At 44.9% G+C, this 12,697-nt stretch overlaps 1 protein-coding gene across 1 annotated transcript in view; it reads left to right on the forward strand.

Annotated features, from left to right (window-relative positions):
- Nucleotides 1-1,050: 1,050 nt before the first annotated feature.
- The window catches only part of LOC130490550 (zinc finger protein 208-like), a 157,849-nt gene continuing 146,202 nt past the window's right edge, over nucleotides 1,051-12,697 (forward strand). Inside the window, exon 1 of the mRNA XM_056864375.1 lies at nucleotides 1,051-1,629. Coding sequence (XP_056720353.1) covers nucleotides 1,071-1,629 — 559 coding nt within the window. The 5' untranslated portion in view covers nucleotides 1,051-1,070. The remainder of the gene's footprint in view (nucleotides 1,630-12,697) is intronic.

Raw genomic sequence — 12,697 nt, forward strand, 5'->3', positions numbered from 1 at the left:
CCCCCAGAAATGATGTCACACTGTTGCCAACAGTGATTTTTAAAAAATCACTTCCCTGCCAGCCACTGGAGTGCCAGGGGGCACATGGCAACCCTAATCCTTTCCCTTTCTGAAAGCAGCAAAGGAAACTTTGGGGGGCTGAGAGGAACAATATCACTCAAGTCCTCTCCTCAAGCATTCTACTGACTTGAGTTGCCATCTCCAGGTTGGGAAATACCTGGAGATTTTTGGGATGGAGCCTGGGAAGGCCGGAGTTTGCGGAGGGGAGGGACTTCAGTGGAGTATAACGCCATAGAGTCCACCTTCCAAATCAGCCATTTTCTCCAGATGAACTGATATCTGTCACCTGGAGATCAGTTGTAATAGTGGGAGATCTCTAGCCACCACCTGGAGGTTGGCAACCCTACTACTGTCACTACTGATTTTTGTACTGGAAGTAACATAATGCCACAGACTGAGAGGGAAAAGGTTTATTTGCTTCATCTATACCTTGCCCTTCTCCCTAGTGGAGACCCAAATGGCATTCATCGTTCTATTTGCCTCCATTTATCCTGACAACGACCCTGTGAGGTAGGTGAGGCTGAGGCCACGCGGCCCACTTAATTATTGCAATTATTTTCTTTGCAGGTGAAGGGAGAAAGATCAAGGTGGAGAATTCTCATCCAGGAGGGGGTGGTCCAGAGGAAAAACAGACAGTGTTACTAGCAAGTACCCATGGGAACGTTTCCATGACAGCTGACATTCCAGAGCCGAGAGGCAAGTCCAAAGAACAGCAAGGAGAAACTGACAGTGTCCTCAGGGATTGCCTTGCGGCCCCAATAAACGAAAGTTTGATACACCTTGGGTTGGAACAGCCTTTGTCCTCTAAGAATGGGCAAAAATGCTGCTACAAATTGGAACTTGTTAAGATGCATGCAGAGGAGAACCTTTATGCTTGTTCTGTGTGTGGGGAAAGATTCCAGGAAAAATACTACCTTGACGAACACCAGAGAATACACACAGGAGAGAAACCATACGAATGGTCTGAGTGCTCTCGGAGAGAAATCTGGGTTCGACATCCGAGCGGTGATATGGAAGAGAAGTCTTGCGAATGCCCCGAGTGTGGGAAAGGATTCAGCTGTAGAGCAACACTAATGAGGCACCAGAGAATCCACACTGAAGAGAAACCACATGAATGTTCTCACTGCGGTAAAAGCTTCAGCCAGAGGACGAACTTAATGAGTCATCTGAGAATCCATACCGGGGAGAGACCATATCAGTGTCCCCAATGTGGGAAAGGGTTCCGGTGGAAACTACACCTGAAGAGACATCAGAAAATCCATACAGGAGAGAAACCTCACAAATGTTCTGAATGTGGGAAAAGCTTCTCTCGGAGAGATACGTTGATCAATCATCAGCGAACACATACAGGAGAGAAGCCCTATGAATGTCCCGAGTGTGGGAAGAACTTCAATCATCCATGTAACTTGATCGAACACAAGAAAACCCATACAGGAGAGAGACCGCATGCATGCTCTGTGTGTGGTAAAAACTTCTTGCGGAGAGATACATTGATCAAACATCAGAGAACCCACACAGGGGAGAAGCCTTATGAATGTGCCGAGTGTGGAAAAACTTTCAATCACCCATGTAACTTAATCGAGCATCAGAAAACCCATACTGGGGAAAAACCACATGAATGCCCCAAGTGTGGGAAAAACTTCTCTCGAAGAGACACATTGATCAAACATCAAAGAACCCATGCAGAGGAGAAACCGTATGAATGTCTTGAGTGTGGGAAAACCTTCATTCAGAAAAAGGCATTCATTAGACATCAGATAATTCATTTAGGGCATAAACCATGTTAATGTTTTTGACAAGGCTAAATGCTACAGAAAATTCTACTGAAAAAAGGGAAGTTTTGATAACAAATTTATTCTTGTTACACATCAGAAAGCCCATGCTGTGTCAGTGTTGCATGACCAAACAAAGGCCAAAGCAAACCAAAAATGAAACACCACAAAAGTACAGGAAGCATGGGATAAACACATAAACTTAATTTCCATCTGTAAAGAAATCCAGAATGTCTTAATAAAGGAAGTTTTAAAAATGTGATTATGAACTAAAAACATTCAGTGAAGAATGGGCAGTGAAGAATTCGAATTTAAACTAACAAATCTAGCAGAAAAGATTGTGAAAGTAAATGAAGGAAATAAATTGGGGGTCAGGATCTAGGTGAAAACCAAATAAGAAAGAGAGAGAAATTGGACACAATGTTTTAAATTATTAGGATAAGATTCTGAAATACAATAAATAGCTGATGAATTAAATGAGTATCTGGAGGGCGAAGGCAATCTGTCTAGGAAAAAAAATGAAGACATCTGAAGAATTAAGGAAGAAGTGGGCGGCAGGGGGATTTAAGACAAAGAGTTATTGAGTTGCTTTTGTTGCTCATCTATAACTGATACAGAACTGATACAGATTTGCTTTGTGGACTAATAGCTATTATTCAACCCAATATAAGGCTACTTAGAACAATTACATTAACCGCGCATTCCTGAGCTGCACCAGCGGATAGGACGAATGTCTTCTGGAGGCCGGCAAAGGGCTGCGCCAGCACAAGGGCCCACAGCGCTGGCGTCCAGGCAGTGTACACTGGCATTTGTGGCCCCAACGCCAGCGTGAAGGCCTGGACATCGGTCACCGGCCGCTGCCACGTCAGTGCTAGTCTGGGATGCCAGCGGAGCCTTCCGCCAGCATCTGGACACCGGCAAAGGCTGTGGTGGTGTCCCAGAAGGCGTTCCTGGGGCATCATGGCGCCACCCTGGGGGCGGGGGCGCCATTAGGCGGCCTCCTAAGCCGTTATGGCTCAGGAACACCCCCTTTGAGGGTTGCACAGATTTTTGGTGCCGGGCGGAGGTTTCGGCAGGGCCGAATCCTCCTTATGAGGCAGCGCCACTGCATTGCTCCTAAGCCCGGCGCAGGCATTCCCCTCAGGAATGCATGGCAAGGTTCATAATTGTTCGTAGTGCCAGACTCTAATGAAACATGGCTTAAATATGGATGATTCAAAAAGTGGTGTCCCCCCCCCCATCTTTCTGCAGTTACAAGACAGAACTTGACATTTTCTAACAAGAAGGTTGAATAAAGAAAAGGTTTTGTTTTAGTGATGTTTTCCATTTAAGCTGTTGATTAATCAAAAAGAGTGGACAATCATTATCAGAATAGTAGAAGAAGGAAGGGAATGTAGCAGTTTACTAGATTCAGAAGAGATAGATGCTGATATTTGAATTACATAAATGAGGTTATTAGAACCAGGAAAATGGAACTAGGAGTTTGTTCATGAGGAAGTATTGGATAGGATTAGATCCTAAATGTTTAACTATAAAATGTCTGCAGAATCTGTTGAATAGCATAGGTGCTAGTTACTCTTAGAATCAAAAGGTAGAATATCCCTTTATTTCTTTGTTGGCTCAGATTCATTTTCATTTTCCTTTGCATTTTTAAAAGACATTTTAAAATGAAATTATTATCTTTAAGTGTCACAGGACTAAACGATCCCCTAAAGAGGAGGTGAATTAAGAGGGCTCAAGAAAGTAGACAGGTTATTTCTTCCAGAAACACAAATGAGAAAGAAGCATTTTAAAATGGCTAATTAGAGATATCATGCTGCAGCCTTTTATCCAAACTAAAGGCATTTTGATAGGACTTTATAAAAAAGTTTCTGTGACTATAGTTGACATATGTAAAGACCAAGAAGGAAGTTATCTTTTTCTTTCTTTCTTTGTAAGGGTGATCTGGAATTATGTAGATTAATATTAGGATGTGTGTATGCACTGGACCATGGACAACAGACTTTCTGTTGAGGAGGGCCCGAAGAGCTTCTGTTTTGCACACAGAAAGTCCCAGGCTGAATCCTCAGCCTCTACTGTTAAAAGGAACAGATAGTGAGTGATGTGAAAGACCTCAGAGAATGCTTAAAATACTTAGGGCTGTTTAAAATTATGCATGGTATGGAGAGAGTGGACAGGGAGAAGCTTTTCTCCTGCTCATAATACCAGAACGTGGGGTCATCTGCTGAAGCTGGAGGGTGAGAGATTCAAAACAGATAAAAGGAAATATTGCTTCACACAATGCATAGTTAAATTGTGGAACTCCTTGCCCCATGATGTGGTGAAGGCTGCCAACTTGGAAAGCTTTAAGAAGAGAGTGGACATGTTCATGGAGGGCTTTCCATGGCTAATAGTCAAAATGAATACTAGTCATGATGCGTACCTATTCTCTACAGTCTCAGAGGAGCCTGCCTATTATATTAGGTGCTGTGGAAGACAGGCAGGATAATGCTGCTGCAGTCGTCTTGTCTGTAGGCTTCCTGGAGGCCCCTGGTTGGCCACTGTGTGAACAGACTGCTGGACTTGATGGACCTTGGTCTGATCCAGCATGGCCTTTCTTATGTTCTAATGACAACGGGCTTTCTATAAGGGCATGGGGAGGGCCCGTAGAGCATCTGTTTTTGCACACAGAAAGCCCCAGGCTGAATCCCTCAGCCTCTCCCATTAAAAGGATCAGATAGTGAGTGCTGTGAAAGACCTGAGAACCCTGGAAAGTTGCTGCCAGTCAGAGTAGGCAATGCTTACCTCAACAGGCTAATGGTCTGACTCAGGATACAGCAGCTTCGCAGCTTTGTCAAGTAGTCAGTTTGCAGAACAAGCAGCTCTTCCATTTGAGGCTTGCTAAACAAGACTGCAGTTGGCTTCAGCTCCGTCTCTGGAAGATAGCAGAACTATCTTTGGGCCTTATCACAGTTGGGCCTTATCACAGTTGGGGAGCTACAGGGGCTCAAGAGGCCCACCACAGACAAGAATGTGATCGGCCCTTGGCCTCATGCTTGTGGTGGGTCTTTTTCAGGCCCCTGTAGCTGCCCAGTTGTGGTAACCGTCAATAACTGTCTTTCTGAAAGACAGAAGAGAGGACATCTTTACTTCATATGAAATAGCTCAAAATATTTTTTAAAAAAAACATTTGCATGAGGCTACAGCTCAGTAGTGGAGCATCTGCTTGGCATGCAGAAGGTTCCCGGTTCAATCCCCAGCACCTCCCGTTAAAAGGTCAGATAGTAGGTAATGAGAAAGGCCTCCATCTGAGATTTTGGAGAACCACTGCCACTCTGAGTAGACAAGACTGACCTCGATGGTCCAAGAGTTTGACTCGTATAAATCGACTTCATGTGATCAGTTATTTTTGAAGAATTAGGAGTCAAAGGCATGCTTCAGAAACTTCTGGAGGGGTAGCCATGTTAGTCTATTGTAACAAAATAAAAGTCTGGTGGCACCTGAAAGACTAACATTTATCCCAGCATGCGCTGTCATGAACCAGAGCTCACTGAATCTGCATGTCAATAATATTAAGTGGGGACCGTATTTGGGGCAATATCAGATGAAAGAATATGTTCTGTTCCTTTGACAATTCTGCACCAGAGGTTGTGTTGTATGGAAGCCATTAATCCCTGTGGGTCTTTTTGTCCTGGGGCTACTTGCTTGGGGGGAGGGGTACCTATCAGGATGATTACTGAGATCCCAATCCAAATTGTGCATTTCTCCTCCTGTCTCTGCTTTTTAAGGTTAAACTAGCTGTCCAGAGATTCGATCACAGATTACTTTGGCTCTGAGCAAAATTGCTGAATAGGCTTTCATCCTATTTGGCTACACAATACATTTTGGTTTTGTAACTGGTGAAATGAATGTTTTATATGGTCTATAAAAGCATGGTACTCCTCTTGGGTTTTGAATGGAATCTCGTTTTGTGGTAATCATTTGGTTGTAAGCGAATAAACTTGACTGTTTACTAATTGCTAGTTGTGACACATTTAAAAAATAGTGATTCTATAACCCACGCAAGAAAGCAAAATGAACATTAACCTTTAAACCAGGGGTGGGGAACGTCAGGCCCGGGGGCCGTATAAGGCCCTCAAAAGCATTTGGTCTGGCCCGTCATGAGTCCTGATAGATCTCTAGCTCAGAAGGATGCTGCCCTGCCTGAATCTCTTGGGCCCAGCTGGGGACAGCAGAGCTCAAAAGCGAGTCGCTCTATGTGGCAGACACTCGGAGCCGTCTCCGGTCGTGCCTCTTGGCTAAATGTTTGACCAAATATAGCAGGCTAATTTTTAAGTTGATAATTTTGTATGGCCCCCGAATGATGTTATAAATATCCAAATGTCCCTTGGCAGAAAAAAGGTTCCCCACCCCTGCTTTAAACCATATTAAGACCCCCTGCCAAAGGGTGTAATCGTATGGAGCAATTGCCCTATGAAATATTGATTACAAGCTCTTGACTCTGGTAAGGTGAAGAAGAGCCACACAAACGCCAATTTGGTACTGCTGGACTAATAAAGTGTGTTTATTAAAATGCTTCACACACAAAAAAGGCAATGTAGCTAGCAAGCCTTTCAGAAGTCTCTCCCACTGAACAATGAGACCCTTCCTGGGCCTTCAAAGATGGCGAATGAGTACAAAATTCCACTGGCCAATCTTTATATCTAGGGTCCAGCTCCACTTTCCACTTGGTTTTATGTATTTATTTGGTTCCTTTACACCCCACCTTTCTCCTCAATGGGGACCCAGCCTGGCTTACACTGTTCTCCTCTCCTCTATTTTATCTCCACAACAACCCTGGGAGGGAGGTTAGGCTGAGAGGGTGTGACTGGCCCAAGCTACCATGGCAGAGTGGGGATTTGGGTCTCCCAGATCCTACTTTGGCACTCTAATCATGACAATAAACAAGGGGGGGGAAAGGGGGGGACCCAACCTGAAAAATCAAAAGGTACTCAAGGTTGGGTGGAGAAAGGTAAAATGATGTTATAGAGAAATATATTTGTTTTAAGGCACTTACTTATATCAGGGTTACAAACATTAAAAATGATAAAAGAAAGCACAATTGCAACTGATAAGGTTGATAAACCACACACCGTAAGTGTTTCGGCCAACAGCCCTTCATCAGCGGTCCGATAAAAACCTATGTAATGCACACACAAATAATATACAAATGTATTTCATCTAGCAGGCTTTCAAATTTGAAATTTGTTCATACACCCTACATACATACCTGGGCTTTTATAATTGTGTTTATATATTGTGATACGTTCAGGAACTAGGAAATGCAAATAAGGAACTGGGAACCAACTGGAAACCAGCTTCAGCCTCCTCTCAGTCATTCCTTTAAAAAAAACAATGTAAAAAAACCAGAGAAAAGCACAAGAAGCGCTGTAACATGTTCCTGCACCTCTTATCTCTTTCCGCCTGCATGGGAGTCTTTCAGATGGGGGAGGGGATCAAAGGTCTCTCCGCTTAGCCTTTGAAGCGCTGGGGAGTGGGGGAGGGGTTCCCAGGACTCCTCCACACTGTCATAGGGTGCCAGCAAGAGAGAGCACTATGGACAGAAGACATGTGCTTGCAAACACTCACCTCCCCCCAACCCCTCCCGTAAAAGCTTCCCTCCCCCACTAAGCTCGCCAACCTCCAGGTACTAGCTGGAGACCTCCTGCTATTACAACTGATCTCCAGCCGACAGAGATCAGTTCCCCTGGAAAAAATAGCCACTTTGGCAATTGGACTCTATGGCACTGAAGTCCCTCCCCTCTCCAAACCCAGCTACTCAGGCTCTGCCCCAAAAACCTCCCGCCGGAAGCAAAGAGGGACCTGGTAGCCCTATCCCCCACCCTTGTTCCTTCACATAAACTGTATTGGATTAAAGCAATCAAAGGAGCTAATTAAAAAAAACACACACACAAGCACAGCTGAGGTTTGAGACATCTAACTCAACGACATCCCTGCAATGCCGGGCATGGGAAGACATGTATACAATGGGAGCGCTGCAGAGCACCCCATCTTCTGCGGGGGAGGTCATAAGAACATAAGAACATAATAAGAAAGGTCATGCTGGATCAGACCAAGGTCCATTAAGTCCAGCAGTCTGTTCACACAGCGGCCAACCAGGTGCCTCTAGGAAGCCCACAAACAAGACCACTGCGGCAGCATTGTCCTGCCTGAGTTCCACAGCACCTAATATATTCGGCATGCTCCTCTGATGCGGGAGAGAATAGGTATGCATCGTGACTAGTATCCATTTTGACCAGTAGCCCTCTCCTCCATGAACATGTCCACTCCCCTCTTAAAGCCTTCCAAGTTGGCATCCATCACCACCATCCTGGGGCAGGAAGTTCCACAGTTTAACTATGCATTGTATGAAGAAATACTTCCTTTTATCTGTTTTGAAGCTCTCACCCTCCAGCTTCAGCAGATGACTCCGCACTCGGGACCATCAGGAGCGGTTTTGTGCTTGTGGGGTGCATCAGCTCTAACTGGTGGGAACACTGCCACAAAGTCTTTGGGGGGGGGTTCGTATGACCCCCCCCCATTGCAGTACATGACTGGGGGTCTGCAGCGCAGAGAATAAGGGGCTTCTGCCCATGTTGTTACAGATAACATGGTAGCAAGACCCACTCTTCTGTACAAAAAGGAAAAAGATAAGAGAAGCCCACTCGATACAAGAGTATCAATGTTTACATTATATTTCAGGGGTTCCCTAATTAAAAAGTAATCACACAACTGTTTTTATCATCCACAATGATGACAACATCTTAGAGTTTTCAGATGTTGGCCCTGAGATCAATTCAAAATATGTAATGCTTCACTTTAAAAAAATGGGGTTTTATTCTAAAATATTGGTGTTCTCAATACAATTAGGGTCTCTAGTCAGTCCCCTGCAGTCGAGGATCTATGGGCAGTATGCTCGAGATAGATAAGGAGAGAAACACTGTCCTTTGAAGATATGGGTCATGCCGGCCGGAGCTATGGGGCTACTCTGTCTTTAAAAAAGCAGGTAGTCTTCACGCATTTGTCTTTTCTTTCACAGGGAAACCAACAGTGGATTCACAACAGCTTCAGGACGTGAAAGGTATGCCTTGGGGAATGCTTTAAAAATGTTTTTATATTAATAGCATTGAGAGCAAGGGTTGTTTCTCTCTCAAACTCCTCTATGTTCTCTGTTTTTGTTTTAGAAATTTTAATTGAAAAAATGAACAGGGCTGCTATGTCTGTTTCCCCCACCCCCCCGTTCAGGGCCAGCAGATGCCAGCGCTGAACCATGCCACGCAGGTGCCCACCGAAATCGATGGCATGCCAGAGCATTTCATCTGTGATGAAATCTGTAATGAAATAGGCACAGTGAGTCTATCAGTTACCTTTGATGGGCTGATTGTGCTAAAAAGGTGTTGGGGTTTTTGTGATTAATTTCTGTTCTCTCTCATGCTTTGACAGAGATTATCTCTGAGGGGAACCTGTAACAGCTGCCCAGCATGAGCGAGCTACACCTGTCAGAGGGTCACCTGTGTATCTTGAGACCAGTGAGTTTAAAAAAAAACTAAACTGCAAAAAGGTCCTTTCTTGCATGCCCAGTGTAGTGCTGATCGCCACTTCGGGGTCAGGAAGCAATATTCCTCCAGGCCAGATTGGCCAGGGATCCTGGAAGGTTTTTTTTTTTTTTTTTGCCATCTTCTGGGCATGGAGTAGGGGTCACTGGGGGTGTGGGGGGAAGGTAGTTGTGAGTCCCCTGCATTGTGCAGGGGTTGGACTAGATGACCCTGGTGGTCCCTTCCAACTATGATTCTATGACTCTAAGTAATAATCTGACCCTTTTGATCACAAAGACCAGAGATATTGGGGATACCACTGACATTTTCCTGAATCAGGGCATGGAACATTATAGATGCACCTGCTGAAATATCAGGCAGTAATAGTCTGGATTTTTTTATCAGTTTGGGATTGAACTGCTGCTGGGAGAGGGAGGGAGGGAGTGTGTGTGTAAAAGATTCATAATCAAAGATTAGCTTGAGTCTTGTGTTCAGCTGTATTTTTAGATATGTTTTATACAGTGGTATACGACTGTATTGGTTTTATAGTTGCATTTTATCTATTGGTTTTATGTGTTTCTTGTGTAGGTTTTTGAAGTTTTGCATTTTATTGCCTGTTGGGCTAATGTATTCCCAGCGATACTGTAAACGATCAGTGGGCTTCTGGTAGTGGAAGAACCAGCTATATGCGTAGGGTTGCCATCTCCAGGTTGGGAAATATCAGGAGACTTTGGAGGTGGAGCCTGAGGTGGGCGGGGTTTGGGAAGGGGAGGGTCTTCAACACCAAAGAGTCCAATGGCCAAAGCGGCCATTTTCTCCAGGGGAACTGATCTCTATCGCCTGGAGATTGGTTGTAATAGCAGGAGATCTCCAGCCACCACCTGGAGGTTGGCAACCCTATACATAGACGTGTAATAATAAATAAAATATGAGAGCGAGACGAGGGAATGTATTCCTTTCTATGCTTTTTTCATAGATGTGCTGAAAAGGGAAGGTGCCGGATACCCTCAGTGATGGTCAGCTGTGCCCAATACCCACGGAGGGCCTAATATGAAAACAAGAAAAGTTGGCACACCAAGAGCTGGTGCAGATCTCTATAAGAAGCGTGTTTCTGAAATCATAGCACGTATAAAGGAGAACGGAATTATTCTTGAGAAAACTAAGCATTCTTTGGAACGAGATATGGCCCAGTTCAACAAGATGGTTAACAAATATGAGAGCGAAAAATTTTAAATTCTGACCAGTATTTGTAATGTCCTGATCACGCTATGCACAATTAAAAAAACAAAACACTATAGCAGTTATACATAGTGTATAATAGAATACTGATAATAATTAAACGGTGATCATCCTACTAGAAGAAGAGTTGGTTTTTATATGCCGACTTTCTCTTCCGCTTAAAGAAGAATCAAACCAGCTTACAATCACTTTCCCTTCCCCTCCCCACAACAGACACCCTGTGAGGTAGGTGGGGCTGAGAGAGTGTGACTAGTCCAAGGTCACCCAGCTGGCTTCATGTGGAGTAGTGGGGAAACCAATCCGGTTCACCAGATTAGCCTCTGCCGTTCATGTGCAGGAACTGGGAATCAAACCCAGTTCTCCAGATCAGAGTCCACCTCTCCAAACCACCGCTCTTAACCACTACACCATGCTGGCTCTCCTAATCTGAATGTAAATCATAAGATATTCTATATGGTTGTTATCAAACACAATATTGAAGTTAAGCAATGTTATAAAATGAATTATAAAATATATTAGACAAAACTGCTTGTAATAATAATAATAGTTATTATTATTATAGGGGAGAAGCTAATGTGTGTTACTATAAAAAGCCTGGACCTAAAATTAATCGATTCTCTGCTTCCACTATACCCTCTGATGCTGCTTCCTCCTTCGCGGCCTCTACCCCCTCCTGTATGGCTGGCTCCTGCGTTCATGCTTGTTCCACCCTGCATATGGTGGCTGTGTGGGGACTGAAGTGATACGATTAAATGATTACAGTGGCATGCAACAACTTTCATCAAGAGTCACTCAACATCAAGTTGACAGTCCACTTTCAGCAGCGACGAGCAATTACCGCCCACGCCTGTCCGCCTAACACAGTCTCGCATCTTTGCTTTGTGCATATAAGGACACATCTCAGCACAGAAAACATCACTGCGGGAAGCACTAGGCTTCTGTAATGTGCAAGAAAGCAGGTGAACCACACACACCACAAAAAAATTGTAGTTAACAACAGGGAGGGCTGAACCCGACGTGCACTCAAGTGCAACGGATATTAACATGCCAGTATGCCACATTATACCCCACCACAGGAAATGTCAAAACCCCTTTTTTTGGGGGGGGGATGGACCTTGGCCCATGTTTTTGTCTAGCGCCAGAGTATATAGGCTTTGGTACTTTAGGAGGGGAATGTTAAGTCCATCACTAGTCAGCCCATGCGCCAGTTTTAACCTTTGGGGGCTTGGGCGTTGGTGGCTGGGAAATAACAGCAATGATGGCAAAGCAGTTGTTTTTCTGCTTGATATGAAAGCCCCTTCATGCCTGCGGTCCTCCCATCGTGGTCTCCCAGCTGCGTCCCACAAGCACAAAAACATGTTGAAATGTGGGGGGGCCGAATCGTCCCCCTTGCGACACCCTGCCATGCTTCTAAGGGCATCCATGAAGGAAGCCTTGATCTGTTTAAATCTGGAGAGGCCATGCTCTGGGGGTGCCTGCATAGCTACCCACCTTGAGGTCCCTCGCAACCGCCACATAAATGCTGTGGTTCTCGAGGTGGGCGCTTGCCAGGAGACACTCTGAATGTCCAGGGCGCTCAGTGTATTGCAACTTATGCTGCACCTCCCTGGCTCACCTGAGAGCCAGCGTGGTGTGGTGGTTTAGAGTGGTGGTTTGGAGCAGTGGGCTCTAATCTGGAGGACCGGGTTTGATTCCCCACTCCTCCACATAAAGCCAGCTGGGTGACCTTGGGCTAGTCACAGGTCTCTTAGAGCTCTTTCAGCCCCACCTACCTCACAAGGTGATTGTTGTGGGGAGGGGAAGGGAAGGTGATTGTAAGCTGGTTCTTTGTTAAGTGGTAGCGAATGTCGGCATATAAAAACAAATTCTCCTCCTCCTTCTTTTCCTCCTCCTCCTCCGGCTGCCAAAAGGTGCCCCCTCTTCAAGGAGGGTTTTCCAGTGGTCTAACAACCCTGCCTCTAAGCAGAAACTCCTTCTCTAGGGGAGAGAGGTGAAGTTTGGTGGCAACCAATTTGAGGTCTAAAGAGGACCCTTAAATTTTCAAGCTTTCAAGCAGTTGTCCAAAGCAGGTGT

The sequence above is a fragment of the Euleptes europaea genome, chromosome 1, assembly GCF_029931775.1.
Source record: "Euleptes europaea isolate rEulEur1 chromosome 1, rEulEur1.hap1, whole genome shotgun sequence".
NCBI lineage: Eukaryota > Metazoa > Chordata > Lepidosauria > Squamata > Sphaerodactylidae > Euleptes > Euleptes europaea.